Below are 15,045 nucleotides of genomic sequence, written 5' to 3'. Positions count from 1 at the left end.
TGGGGATTAAAGGGGCCAGAGGCATGTCAGGAGGCAGCTACCCCGGTCTGGCAGAGCTCCTCATCCCTGCAGCCCCAGCCCAGCCTCCTCATCCCTCCTGCCCAACACTGCTCCCAGATTTCTCTGCGGGAATGTGTCACCACATTTCTCTCCACAGAGAAAAGCAAGGCACAATTCTTCCCAAGAACATTTCTGGGATTCACATTCTCTGAACCTCAGAGAACCGAAAAACAATTCTTATCTCATTTACTGCTCCTGTGTTGTTCACAAGTGGAATGCATCATGGAAGACTGTTTACCTGAAGGGAACTGATAATTGGATTCTGGTGTGTTTTGATTCACTGACCAGTTGAATCCAGGTGTGTGTGGGGCTGACAGTCACGAGATTCTGTGCAGTTGAGTGCTTGGCAGATTCAGTTTAGATGTAATGTAATGTAGTGTAATATCATATAGAATAATATAGTATAATAAAATAATTAATTAGCCTTCTGATATGATGGAGTTCTCCTCATCATTCCTCCTCTTCATCAGGGGCATAAATCTCTACGATAGGAATGCCTTCACCTCTGTGAGCTCATGAGCAGAAGACACCACCATGGACCCAGTGGTCAGCAGCAGAAATTTTTCCACATCTGTTGCTGGAGCAAGAGGTTGAAAATCTGAGGGGTTACTGGAGATCCAGGTGCCAACAACTGAAGGAGACCAAAGTCTGAGGGACTGATGGGATGGACAGCATGTCCAAAACCCACTGGTGGAGAGATCTTGTGTGTGTGTTTGTGTGCAAGCACAGCCAGCCAGAGAGGAGGGATGCCAGGGAGGCTCTGGGGCTGCTCAGCTTTGCCCAGGTGTGATCTGTGTTTAGGAGATCTCTGTCCTCCTGCTGCTCCATCCAGCTGCATGGATGCACTGCCTCACCACCAGCTGCACTTGCAATTCCAGAACCAAGGCTGCCACACTCCAGGGCAGGAGGAATCCCCTCATTCAAAGTCCCACCAGCTCCAGCTGCTCCTAACAGTTTAATTTTTATTACTTTCTAATTACTGTCATTATCATTGGACGCTCTTTGAGAAGAACTCAGCAGTTCTGGTTACAAGACAGACTGACCCAACTCACTGTCCAAAAACTCTCCCATCATTCATCTTTCTATTTATCTACTGTCAATTTGTTCCTCTGGGGAAAATTCTTCTTCAAAAAATTCTGCAAGACTCAGGGTCACAATTAAAACCCATGGGAGTAACTTTTCACTGCCAGAGTAACTTTTCACTGCCAGCTGTGCACAGATGTGCCCCCCTGCCCTGTCCTTGCCTTTCTGGCTCACATTTCTCTGGTGGCAGCATCAGAGCTTCACCTCTGCAGGTGGAGAAGGAGATGGAACTCCATCCCAGACAGGCTTCAGCTTTATGAGCCTCAAACAGCATTTTAGACATCAGCCCTTGATATTCATATGCAATAAGCTGGCTGCAGTTTGTGGCTTTTTGACCCAGAAAAAGAAAATGCTCTTCCTCTAATAGCAAATATTTAGCTCCAATCCCCTTTCCTTTAATTGGGTGCTCATTTACCCATTCCAGCCCTGCCATGCTGGTGTTATTAGAGCGCTTAATTCTCAAAGCACTTGAGGTAATAACTGCATCATGACTAAAAAAAAATTATACTGGCCAGGCTTTGCTGGTGCAGCCCCATCCACTTGACTGCTTAAAAAGCACAAAACAGATGCAACAGGGCAGAATTTAGCTCCATTGCTTAACAAGAGTATTAAAAGCTTCAGTTTGTGGTGGTTTGTTTCCTTTAAATTTCATATTAACCAGGTGCATGGCTACATTTGAAACTTTCTTCTGTCTTCTGTTTTATGTAGGCATAAAAGCCTACCCTCTAAAGCTCAGCAGGAGACAGAGCACAGGTCCATTCTCATTTACCCAGGAACCTGACCACTGCATATTCAATCTTCTCCTCTCCTTTGTAGCAGATGCTCTGCAATTATAAACAACATTTGTCATTACTCTAAACATGTGAGGCGGGAAGAAATATGATTCTTACACAAAAGATGCAGGCTGTACATACTAGATGAGAGGCAGATGGTAAATTAGCTTGTAAAGCCAAGGTCTCTGCCATTTATTTTTATTTGGAACAGATACATAACCAAAAAAAAAACCTGAACAAACAAGCGGTTATCTCTACGGCTATTATGTAATTCCATGTAGCTCTGCCTGGTAAGAATCTGGATGGATTTATCCCTGTACCTCCTGAAGAAAATTAAGTCTGCAGAGTGCATCTGTTCCCCCCACAAATCAGCAGAGCCCAAATGAGCTGTGAATGGGAACAGAAGCCCAGCAGTGACAGGAAGGTGCAGTGAGGGCCTGCAGGGTGACTCGAGCCACATTGCAGCACACACCTCCACCACACATTTCCATTTCCCAGACAGAACTTTGTCTGTCTTTGCTCTGTCCTCCTTCCAGAGACGCTCACACAGCACTGGTCCTGCTGTATTTTATGCCAGCCCTCACATTCAGATCAAATATTCCCTCTGAAATCTTCTTTCCTAGGCGACAAAGCGTCCACAGGCCAAATGAAACTCAAACATCTGCACCAAAGCACGGAATTCACAAGGGAGCTGCTTTCAAAATAACCATCAATGGGATATTTCAGCAGGCCTCCTTGCAGTTACTTTAGGAAGTTACTGAGCTTCAGAGTTACTGAAAACAACCAGAACTGGTTGGCCTCCTCTGTCTGTGCTGTTATCCTTCTCCATCACACCTGGGGATGAACAACTTAAAGAATTGGTTGAAAAGGGCAGTAATTCTGCCATACATGGTGTACTATGTATTCCTCTGGTAAAGCTGGTGAAAAAGTGAGTGCCTTTGGACAATTTGGGGACCCTCAGTTTTTCCATTTCCTAATAGACTTTGATATCAAGAAGAAGATGTCTGTTAAAGATTGTTCATAGACTTTGATATCAAGAAGAAGTCTGTTTAAGCTTGGTCCTGGGCTTGATAAGGAACACTCTGCCAGTCCTAAAGTTCTGAATGTAAACTACTTCTAAATTTTCCACATGGTAAGTAAGAGCTTGTGGGTTTGTTGTCCTTCTGTACCAGTGGTGCTAACCAAAAATTGCTGGGTTCAAAGCTGGCACGGTGGGCAGGCAATCTGAACCACCAACACCTCAGACTCTTGCTGTCCCAAGGGTTTTGATAAGAGATAAAAGGCCTTGTGCAGAAGTTTCTGATACAAGATTTGGCAATATTCATTGCATGTGATTTCCATTAGAAGGAGAAAAAAAGGGGCATTTTGTCATCTGACATGGATGACACGTTTCAACAAGGTATTTTATCAAAGCTCTTAAATAAATGAATCCCACAAGAAGGTAGGTGGCCAGTTCTCTCAGATGCCTACACTGACCCAAACTCCCAATTTATTTTTGACAAAAACTCAACCTTATGTAAGATACATGTCCTTCTGCACCTCTCCAGATGCAAGTGACAGAGGGTCTGGGGTTAAAGCATCACTGGCTGATTTAGCTTTTGCCTCAAGGACTTTCATTTTGAGAATGAACACCCACCTTTCAGTTTGCAATGCTTTAATAACAAATCCAAATCAGTTCATTCCCACATGCCAATCATGTAAATTTTGCTGGGGATCTCCTTGCATGTTGTTTCTTGTCTTGACTTGTTATTTTAATAATAACACCAAGCACTGTTTTCTAATAGAAGACAAAGTTATGCCTCCAAAGCTCAAAGGGTGCAGATGTGAATTATGAAGCAGCTGAGTTGAGTGAGGGCCTGCCACATTCTGAGTGTCATGTTCTGACTGTCTCCACAGTTTACCTACAAGAAAAATGCTACAGAGAAGTGTGAGAGGAAAATAATAATAATTTCTCAGAGGATACAGAGCTGAACTCTGAGATATTAAATCCCCATAGAACAAAAATCTGCCCTAAAGAGCTGGTAAGCTCAGACCCCAAGAACTTCCAGAGGCACTTTCCAAAATGGCATGAAAGAAAGTGCACAACAAAAATGAACTTTAACAGCATTTTTACTCAAGTTAGCTTCTGCTTTTGTCTGCTCTTGTGATTTCTCTTTCCTTTCAGTGAGGTTGTGGAAAACCCTGATGAACCATGTGATGCCTGAGGTTTCCAATTGCAAAATGCCTCTTGCTTGATCTTTCCTCAGCCTTCAGATGGATCTGCAGACTACAGAAACCAAAGTCTGCTTTGAAATGTGACAAAAGTACACCCAGATGCTGCTGCCTGTCATCTGTACCTCCTCAACACCTCGAGCAGGGCATGGCCACCTATGGGCAGAGGAGAAATCATTTCATCAAACCCCACTCAGCAGACAGCAAGCTGTACTGAAGGGTGTCAGGGTGAGCTACAGCCAGCCCCCAACATTTTTTGTGAGAGATGGAAACAGCACAGACCAGAGTTCAGACTCCCAACAGCTCACTGTGACCACTTCTTGGCACAGGAATTCCAGAATGATTTAATTGGCAACTCTCTAAAACCCCCTTCCTCAGCCACAAGGTTTCACAGCAGCAGTTAATAAAGTTTATTGTATCAAAACATTAGCTAGAATAAAAAATAGTGAGGTCATTGTGATGTTTAGGTTTAACAAACAATACAGCAAAGAGAATGAAGATGTTCTGCTTTAAGGCTCAGTGACCAAAAAGCCCTGAGTCAAACTCAAGGCACATTTCTATAAAAGCTCTAGGTCAAAAAAAACTCCAAACAAACAAAAAAAACCTCAAACCCCAACAAAAACAAACCCACAAAAACAATGGATTCTGCTGGAAGGAAAACAAGTAATGCTGAAGTAAGGGCACACTCAGCTGGGAAACAGCAGAAGGCTCAGGCAAAGGGGCTGACCAAGATTTGTTCCCAATAACCTCTACTTTACAGAACACATGCAAGAGGACACTGGGAAGAGTTATTTATCACTTAATAAAACACTGTGAACTACTCCAGTAACAGCAACTACTCAATGTATTTTTACCATCTTGACACAGCTTAAGTGTTAAAAGAAAAACTACACAGATTTTATCAAGGTTAAAACATGTGCTTAGAAACCCTCTGCTAAAAATCATGCCTCATTTTAATTAATTTTGCCAACACTTCAAGCCACTGAAAAGGAATCTACACAATATTTGCCTGAAAACAGCCTTTTACCAGTATTGCAGTTGGTTTCAGCTGGCCTAACTTGTTTATTCTTCCTAACATATGGATCTTAATTTGCACAAGAGATGAAAACAACTGTCAGACAAAGCAGGCAAAAAATGGTGGAGAACAATACAATCCATCTGGCAGAGAGAGGAGAGGAGGAAAAGAAGGAAAAAAAGAAGGAGAGGAAATTTCAAGGAGAGGAGGAAGGAGAGAAAGAAAGGAAAGAGGAAGAAAAGGAAGGAAGGAAAGGAAGGAAGGAAAGGAAGGGAAGGGAGGGAGGGAGGAAGGAAGGGAGGGAGGAAGGGAGGGAGGGAGGGAGGGAGGAAGGAAGGAAGGAAGTGGCGGAAGGGAGGAAGGAAGTGGCGGAAGGGAGGAAGTGGCGGAAGGGAGGAAGGGAGGAAGGGAGGGAGGGAGGGAGGGAGGGAGGAAGGAAGGAAGGAAGGAAGGAAGGAAGGAAGGAAGGAAGGAAGGAAGGAAGGAAGGAAGGAAGGAAGGAAGGAAGGAAGGAAGGAAGGAAGGAAGGAAGGAAGGAAGGAAGGAAGGAAGGAAGGAAGGAAGGAAGGAAGGAAGGAAGGAAGGAAGGAAGGAAGGAAGGAAGGAAGGAAGGAAGGAAGGAAGGAAGGAAGGAAGGAAGGAAGGAAGGAAGGAAGGAAGGAAGGAAGGAAGGAAGGAAGGAAGGAGAAAGAGAGAAAGAGAGAGAGAGAGAGAGAAAGAAAGAGGAAAAAAGGAAAAGAAAGGGAGAAAGAAGGAAAGAAGAAGGAAGGAAACAGAGAGAAAGGGTGAGACAAAGGGAGGAGGAAAGAGAGAGAGAGGAGAGAGAGAGAAAGGGAGAGAGAAAGAGAGAGAGAAAGAGAGAAAGAGAGAAAGAGAGAAAGAGAAGAAAGAGAGAAAGAAAGAGAGAGAGAAAGAGAGAGAGAAAGAAAGAAAGAAAGAGAGAAAGAAAGAAAGAAAGAAAGAAAGAAAGAAAGAAAGAAAGAAAGAAAGAAAGAAAGAAAGAAAGAAAGAAAGAAAGAAAGAAAGAAAGAAAGAAAGAAAGAAAGAAAGAAAGAAAGAAAGAAAGAAAGAAAGAAAGGAAAAGAAAGGGAGAAGGAGAAAGAAAGAGAAAAAAAGAAAGAAAAGAAGAAAGGAAAACAAAGACAGAAAAAAAGAAAGAAAAAAAAAAAAAGAAAGGGGAAAAAAGAAAGAAAAAAAAAAAAAGAAAGAAAAAACAAAGAAAGGAAAAAAAAGAAAAATCTCTGTCGGAAAGTGGGTTTTTGCTCGCTCCCGTTCTGCATCTCTCCCTCCCTCCCTGCTTTCCCATCTTAGCAACAGCGGCAGCGCCCGGGTTACTGCAGTGCATTGCCCGGCAGTAACCGCGCCGGCCGGGCGGGCATGCGGCACCTCCGGCACCGCACCTGCCCCAGCCCCAGCCCCAGCCCCAGCCGGGCCGGGCCCGCTCCCCAGCACGGATTAGCGCTTCATCCCGGCCAAATCCCCCTGCCGCCCCCCGCCTCCCCTGCGTTCCCTTTGGGCAGCTCCGGAGGGCATGGCAGAGGGGGGTGGGGGATGTTTGCAGTGAAGTCATACAGAGGATGCTGCGAAAAAATTAAATAAATAAAGCGGACGGCTAAATGAAAATAAAGGGGTCTGTCCGAGCGTGTGTTGCAGAGCTAATTCCTAAGACAGCACCGAAGCAAATCGGCAAAGCCCAGGCTGTTTAAATCTCCGCTGATGGTTTGACAGCGGTGAAGTTTCCATCTTATGCAGAGAGCGGCATTAGCATCACACGCGGCGCTGGGATCGCGCTGTTCCGATGACACTCTCTCGGGCTGTGACGGCCACTCCTGGCCTTCCATGAATAGCAAACACCTGCCCAGGGCTCCGTGTTCCCCCCCGGACACCTCGGAGCCATCCGAGTGCCCCATTCCCCTCCTGCCGCCCAAAGCTGCGCAACAACAACCCGGACAGCAAAGACAGCACCGGCACCGCTCCGCTTTGCTTGCACGGGGTTGGAACCATCAGAACAAACCCAAAATAACAAGAAATGGGGCGTTTTGTGCCGAGCATGGATTTCTGCAGTGAAAATCCCCGGTTTGCACGGTGGCCGGCCGGAGGCCGCTCCCTCCGAGGTTATCCAGACCAAATCCCCGAGCAGAGCTCGAACGCAGCGCAAGTGACTCATTACAGCCCTAAAAATAACAACGGAGAAATTTCCAACTAAAACGTTGCCTAATTAACCATGAATACTGAGAAGTGTGAGAGGGGAGGGAGGAAAAAAAATAAAAGAAAAAAAAGAAAAGCAATCCCTGAGTTGTTGTGGTGTTTTGCAAGCAAATTTATTACTATTTTCTTGCTGGATGCACTCAATTATATAGGCAGGATATTTCCATCTCCATCCTATATTATAGCAAACCCACCTAGAAAAAATAGAACAAATGTCCTTTCGTGGCTATATAGAAAGTATGTATCTTTTCCATGTAAAGCTGAATGACTTTGACCCAGACAGAAAGCTCCAAAGTACTTTTCATGCCCCCTTTGTATATAGGGGGCTATACATAATTCATCCCCAAACCACAATTCAGATTATTTCATGGTGCTTTTAACAAAAATGACAGAAACCCAAGGCACTGACTTTTCTACCAAATCCTCTTGCAAGCAGTTTTCAGGAGTCCTAGTATGAAAACCTACATGTCTGTAATTTTTCTGTGAACTGGTAAAACCAATTTCTGTGTTCCCATTTGTATTTCAAAGTGCAGTTCAAATATACAGCTCAGAAACCAGGACTCACTTCCATCTCTTTCTCAGCCCTTAGATAAATGGCTTTGTGACAAGACAGTGAAACTTTGGCCATGTTTTGTTCAAAAGCTCTGCAGATCTCGCTTTTTGCATTTAAGGATCCACACTGGATCTAACACAGGGCTCTTTCTTTTCCCCTCCAAGCCAGCTGGGTCCCTCTTCCTAAAAGAAAGGAGAAGTATCCTGACTAAGCAGCCCTATTATTTCTACCAAATGTGCTGAAGTTCCCTTTTTGCCAGTCCATCCTAACCTCATAGCAGTTCCTCCAGGAGCCCTGGGGCTTTCTGAAATCATGAACCTCACTGACCCACAGGAAACCCCCAGGACGTGCTTGAATGTAGCCTGGATTTAAAGGCTGAGACATATTTTCAGTTCTGGAAGACGCTTAACCTCGCAAGTCACTCAAAAATAACCCTTTCCTTCAAACCTGAAGGAATATTGTTTCTTCCTGTTGACCAATTCCCTGAAAGTTTTATGGGGAAAATGCCAAAGTCAGCTGAGACCTTCTGAAACTTTTACCTCTTTAACCTCTCCCGAATTCCCATGTTGGCAACAGCTCCTGCTGAATGGAATGGGTCAGATGGAGCAGCTTTGATCAAGGACTGACCTGCCATATTCCTTCCCCATTAATCCCACTGACCTCAGGGGAAATTACAGCAGGAATTAACCAGCTCCAGAGTCACACCAATCTCTGCCATGAGTCTGATAAAACCTCAGAAGAACAGCAGCATTTATCATATAGATCTCGGAATCAAAATGCCCCTCCCTATATTTAAAGAGAAAATGATATTTAATAGTTCAATTAAGCAGTTTAAGGCTGAGACAAAAATAAATGAAAAATTCCAATTTGAAGTCTACCATGGCTTCTTTAGCTTCTTTGTTGTTGACAAGCAATGCAAATTCACCTTTCTTTGGGCTTTTAATGAAAAGTAAAAGACATGACATACCATGAGTTGCATTGTCTGAACAATCAAGCTAAGCACAGAACACAATGGCAGCACTGCTAATTATTCCTCCTTCTGCTCATTTAGAGCCTAACCTTAACATTACTTTGCAATGCCATTTTTACTGAAGGGAATTGCTCTTCAGCTGAATTCCTGTCCAACATGCTGGCACAAATTGTCTTTGCAAGGAAACAGCACTTCTGCCTTTGTGATCCAACACTCTTGAAAGGTTTTAACTAATTCATTACAGTCATAGAGAATGATGTAGAAATAGTAGATTTTCTTTTTCAAGCTCCATTTAAGAATAGAAACACCATTAATTAAAAGATGTTTTTGAAACAGCATTCCTTATCTCTTCTTACCACAACCAGCACCCAAGAACAATGTGAACTGAGAGGCATCTCCTTCTTTTTTTTTTTTTTTTTTCCCAGCATGTTTTCTGCTACTCTTCTCATAAAAAGTGAATTCAAATATTTCACATTACAGCAATGAGAGAGACATTTAGCACAGGGAATCCACAAGGAATGCTGAACTGCAGCAACCACCAGTGTTTGGAGGCACAATGCAGTGCCCAAGAGAAGGGCAATAAAGTCCCAGTTTCCCAGTGGAACAGGAACCAGTCCAAGGTATTCAGAATAGTTTCATATGTAATCCACCAGGTTTGAACAGATATATCCCAAATTACACACAAAAAATCTTCTACTTGCAGAACCACTACAACAATTCAGAGTATCTGAAGTGTTTGGTTCCTACCTTCACTGGGGACTATTTGGGCAATTTGGTTTTCTGTTTCTCTAATGGAAAATCTTTTCTCTTAAAACCAATATATTGAGCCAGTCCCTGGAGGAGGGAACGTGGCTGGGAGGAAAGTTTGGTTCTAGAAGGTTTCTATAACCAGCAACTCACTGAAACACTGAAGGAAGAGACCTTTGGAGGTCACCTGGCCCAGATTTCTGTCTAAGCAAGACAACTTCCACATTTTCAGCAGCTGGGTGTTTTGCCAGGACATTGTTTTGTTCAAGCCAAGTCACCCAGGCATGTCAGAAAATCTGAACAGGGGTTTTGGATATAGAATCCCTCAATCAATCCTGGCCAGTGAGAAAGAGATTCAGTTAGGAATCCCAAGCTTTTAAATCTTAAATGAGACATTTTGGCAGGGCTCCATTTCTTGGAGGACAAAAAAACCTTCAGTGTTTTGTGTTCATTCTGATAAGATAAAGAATAATTTTGAATGTACCAAAGCTGCTGCCAAACCAAGCTGTTCTCCTATGGACAATGTGGCTCCACGCAATTTTAGAAAGTAATTAAAAGAGGGCCAGTGGGTCTACACACAGTTTTGATGTTGAAAAACCCATTAAGGCATGAAATCTGCAGATCTTTCAACAAATGAATAATTGTATGCACAGCCTGTCCGCATACAGTAGCACTTTCGTGGCAACAGCTCCAGAGCTTTTCATTCCACACATTTTTAGACTATTGAAGCCTTGGTGTTGTGATAATGATACAATTCACAGACAGCAGCCAAGAACTTGGTGAAACAATTTCGAGTGGGACCTTTAAGCCAGTGGATTTGTAGTTTCAGGGCCAGTGCAGGTACCAAGCATGGCTCAGGTGAGGGCTGCACTGGCAGGGCCTTATCTCTAAAAAGAACTGAAGCACACAACCGTGCCAATTTACATTGCTGGGAGAGAGTTCCTCAAGGAAGGGCAATTATGGCATTTAGTACACAAAATTCTCCTGGAGATTTCAATAGTTTTCTCTTGGGCATACTTCTTTTTGCTGGCAGGAATTTACTGCATGACCTAGTTTTCCTTTCAGAGAGGAGCAGCCACACACACCAAAAAAAAAAACCCCAAAAACCTAAAAACTCTCTAGGAAACACATGGTTACACAAAGCCAGCGAAGGCATGAAAGGAATTGATGCCAAGCAGAGGAGAAAGAACAGAATCACCTTTCAGAACTGGAATCAACCAAGAACCTATAGAGAAGAGAGCTGAATAATCTCTTCTTACTCCAAACTTCTCTTCTTTGAGAAGTGCCCAATATTTATAATTTTGGCGTGAACTCTTGCAGTGTGTATCAGCAAAGGAGAACCCAAAGAGCATCCTGGTCCCTGACTGAACCTCAGGATTCAGTCCCAGTGTTTTCATCACAGAAATTATAAGCTTTGAGAGACCCATCTAAGCTGTAGAGAAACCTAGAGCTCACAGCATTTCTTTCCAAACACAGCCTTTAAGGAAAACAGTTTTTATCCTGGTGCCTAAAGCCTTCTGAAATTCTGAGATACTCACTGTTCTGAAAGAGTACTGAAAAAAACAACCATCTCACAAAGCAGCCAATTGCAGGAGTAAAATAACAAAGCCTCCTCACTTCCCCCACCCCCATTTTAAACTCCTGCGTGCTCTACCCACCCTCAACAATAAATTGTAGACAAGGCAGGATCACAGGACAGATATTTGGCAGCACAGCAACACTATATTTACTTCAGATCCTCAAGAACTGGGAGGCAGAAATGAGCAGTTGTATGAACTGTGGATGGAACCTTGTTTTCCTCACCTTTCTTTCTCCACCACGGCCCTTCCTGGATGGAGTAGGACAGTTCTTTGAACTCAATGTTCACAGCAGGCCTGCGGGGCAGGTAGGAGAACCTGTGAGCTTCTGTCAGAGCATTGTCCACTTTTTTCAAGTGTCCATTGATGAGGTGGATGTCCTGGGTGTCGGTGCCGTTGGAGACCACCTCGTCCACAGAAACACACACAGACTTGGGCTCGGCCATGGTGCAACCAGAGCTGCTGCCACCCTGCAGGAAATGGAGAAAGTTCACAGACTTTTGTTTGGGAACACGTTTCAAAACCTTCTGCGCCAGAATTGTTCTTTAAATAGCACAAAAATCCAGCTGTACTGCGCTGAAAGGTGAAAGAGGAGTAAAATAAATCAAGCTTTTGTTGGTTCTTTTGCCTGAGCCTTGACAGAAGAGGTAAAGGAGCTCTTGCAGCACATACAGTTCCTTTAGCACTAGTTTTTCTTTCAGATCTTGCACCAGATTAATACATTTATAAGTTCAGTCCCCATTGTATTTGGTTTCTCACGCACTCAAGGAATTTGGTTCTAGTTACTCTGATTCCAGGGCTTGGGACAGAGCTGAAGGGGAAAGGGAGCTGGCCGAACAATTATTTGTGCAGACATTTCAAAAGACAGCCACTCAAAATACCTAACAGCTCTTGCTACTCTAGATCAGCCTATGCTTCTGTCAAGGTGAAATTATATTTCTGAGAATTTTCAAATGTACTATTTCATGCTTTATTTTCTCCTGCACTGCTAGTTCTGGAGACTTTGCAACCTGGGCTGACAGTACAAGGTTTTTCTGGAGGTCTTTTAGGAAAGCACAATGATTTGCACCCAAAATCCTTGAGTGCTTTCCATGCTTGATAGTGATAACTAATGGAAATCTTATCAGCTACATGAGCACACAAACCCTGCTCCAGTTCTTGCACCACTGACACTGTAAGATCAATGTCCTGCGCTCACAGCCATCCCTCTTGCTACACTTTGCCTATCACAGCACTCTGTGCAATTCCATTTGGCATTTTTTGGACTAAACTTCCTTCCCCTCCCCTCCTGGCCATGACAATGGCCTTCCACCCATCTTTCTCCTTTTTTTTTTTTTTTTTATTATGCACACAAAATTTGGATATTTTTTTTATTCCTTTTACCACCACAGGTGCCTTGCACCAATATGAGCAGGATGTGTGTAAGCTCAAGAGAAAAGCAGTCATAAATTTTCTACAGCTAAAGAGAATTTTGAACAGTTCTGTTTAAAGGCTGTTCGCTGTCATCTGTTGTTTGGCGGATGTCACAAGCAGAGCCAAACATCTGCACAGTTGCCTATTAGGAAATTTAGTGTTTTTGATGCAGATTTGTATTGGAAAGGACTCCTGTAGATGGCTGATGTGCCAGGCCTTCCATGCTGACACATAATACAAAGTCATCCCCTGGAAAGCAGATGTGCTGCACTACTTTTCAATGCATGAACACAGAGCTGCAGATCTTGCCACTGTTTCCCTCTATTTGTCCAATTCAGCTAAGAAGGGACACTGCCTCCTCTTGCCTGTGCCACTTCCATTTCCCTCTCATGGTTCCTGGTATTCCCATCTTTGCTGTAACAGCAGCCCAGCTCAGATCAGTCACTTGTCATGAATGCTGACAAAAACATTTTAAAACCTCCAGTCCTACATAATCACTGATGGAAAAAAAGTACTTCTGCTTAACCACTCCATAGCTGGCATCTTCACATTCTTCACACACAAGCCCCAAGTTCTGGATGAAAATAATCAGCTCTGCTTACCACATTTTCTCAAGAAAGAGATTTTAATCACGCTCTCACCTTACTTAGAGGTCAGGTATCCACTAACACTTACTGTCAAATTCTTAAATAGTTCACTGCCATGGTATGTAATTTGAACATAACAAGAGTAATGTGAAACATCTTAGAGCTCAACAATCAAAGCTGGGGAACTTCCCTAGAAACTAAGAGAAGGCGAGTTAACAATGTTCTTCCCTGAATGTTTTCAAGGCTCACTCTGGCACTCATAACCTCTTTTGTTCTGAGGAACCACTGGGCACTTTCACACAATCAGAGGGAGTATCCAAAAATGAACTCCGAATGAGCAGGTCACCTTGATTATCTAGGTGACAGTCAGAGCTTCTCCAGTTTAGATCGATTCCAAAAGAAACATCCTTTGGACAAGCCTTGCCTCTGACTATCGAATCACCCAAGAGTATGAAGCCAAAGATTTTTGTTACTGGGACATTAAACAATTTCAGTCACTGTGTGGACCGAGCTGCCTGTTCACACACCTTCCCCCTCCAGGGACCACTCGCTATGGGAGAGGATCCCCCGGGCAACCGGCATGATCCAAACGCCTCCTGATACAGAGATCGCTTGGAAAAAACTGGGCAATCCCGTGGCTACGACAGGCACAGACTTACCCAGGGCACAGACACACCTGAGCCCCCTCTGCACGCCCCAACACCTGCAGCACCCTCTCCTCGGCGCTGCCACCCGCAGCGATGCCCCAGCCCCGCATCCCGAGCCCTGCGCTCGCAGCACCGCGCTCACCTCTCCGCGGCTTTGGGGCACTTTGGGCTATTTCCCATGGAGTTTGGTGCAGCCGCTGAGGAGCCGGGCCGCTCCCGGAGCCCGGCCGGTGGCAGGGGCAGGACGGTCCGGCGGGCTGTGCCCGCTCCGTCCCCCGCCGGCCCCGGGTGTTATGCAAAGGTTACGGTCCCTCCGCAAATCCGCCGGGAAGCCGGCGGGGCGCAGCGGCGCAGCGAGCATGCTCGGCGATAATCCCCCCGCCTTAGCTACAGACTGAGGTAACCAGCGGTCAAGTCCCGCCGTGCGCCGCCAGCCGCTCGCACACTCGCATCCTTCACCCCGCATCCTTCATCCCGCATCCTTCACCCCGCATCCTTCACCCCGCATCCTTCATCCCGCATCCTTCACCCCGCATCCTTCACCCCGCATCCTTCATCCCGCATCCTTCACCCCGCATCCTTCACCCCGCATCCTTCATCCCGCATCCTTCATCCCGCATCCTTCATCCCGCATCCCCTGTCCTGCACCCCACATACTTCATCCCGCATCCTTCATCCCGCATCCCTTATCCCGCATCCCTCACCCTGCGCATCCTTCACCCCGCATCCCTCACCCTGCGCATCCCTCGGCACTCATCCTGCATCCCACAACCCCGGGCGCACCCTCCGACCCTGCTTTTCCCTCGGGAGCTCCCCGCCGAGCCCCGGCTCCATCTCCGTCCCCGAGCCCCGCACCTCGCCCCCCGGCCGGCGCTGGCAGAGGGAAGGCAGGGCTCGCCTTACCAAAGCGCTGCCCAGGGAGAAAGCCGCCATCAGACATGCCATGTGCGCCGCTGCCCGTCCGGCTGCCGGAGCGGGAGCCTCCAGTGCCGCCTCTCCGCCCCGACTGGCTGCGGGAGGCGGGCGGGCCGCGGTGGAGCCGGGGCCGCCCCCGGCCCGGCCCGCCCCCAGCCGGGATGGGGGAGCGGAGGGATCGGGGCGCCCCTCGGGGCACCGGGGAAGGTGGGCAGAGTGTCCCCAAGCCGCTGGAGCCGTGGCTGTCGCTCTGCCCAAACGCGCGGCAGGTGCTTGTCCCGGGGAA

The 15,045-nt window shown here is 45.8% G+C and overlaps 1 protein-coding gene across 4 annotated transcripts in view; it reads right to left on the bottom strand.

Moving 5' to 3' along the window:
* Nucleotides 1-14,838, bottom strand: part of ABCG1 (ATP binding cassette subfamily G member 1) — a 64,353-nt gene extending 49,515 nt beyond the window's left edge. For 3 of the 4 annotated variants that reach the window (XR_010031354.1, XR_010031352.1, XM_063181263.1), the window contains exons 1-2: nt 14,748-14,838; nt 11,424-11,667 (exon numbers count right to left, since the gene is read on the bottom strand). Coding sequence is in view for 2 of the 4 variants with exons in the window: in XM_063181263.1 (XP_063037333.1) it covers nt 11,424-11,667; nt 14,748-14,789 (286 nt within the window). In the remaining 2 variants the exon portion in view is untranslated. Of the gene's footprint in view, nt 1-11,423; nt 11,668-13,986; nt 14,125-14,747 lie in introns of those variants that run through there. The other variant, XM_063181276.1, reaches the window with a different exon arrangement.
* Between the last annotated feature and the right edge of the window lie 207 nt (nt 14,839-15,045).

The sequence above is a fragment of the Melospiza melodia genome, chromosome 2, assembly GCF_035770615.1.
Source record: "Melospiza melodia melodia isolate bMelMel2 chromosome 2, bMelMel2.pri, whole genome shotgun sequence".
NCBI classification, from domain to species: domain Eukaryota; kingdom Metazoa; phylum Chordata; class Aves; order Passeriformes; family Passerellidae; genus Melospiza; species Melospiza melodia.
Note: the sequence above shows the minus strand (reverse complement) of the source record. Positions and strands in the feature narration are given on the sequence as shown.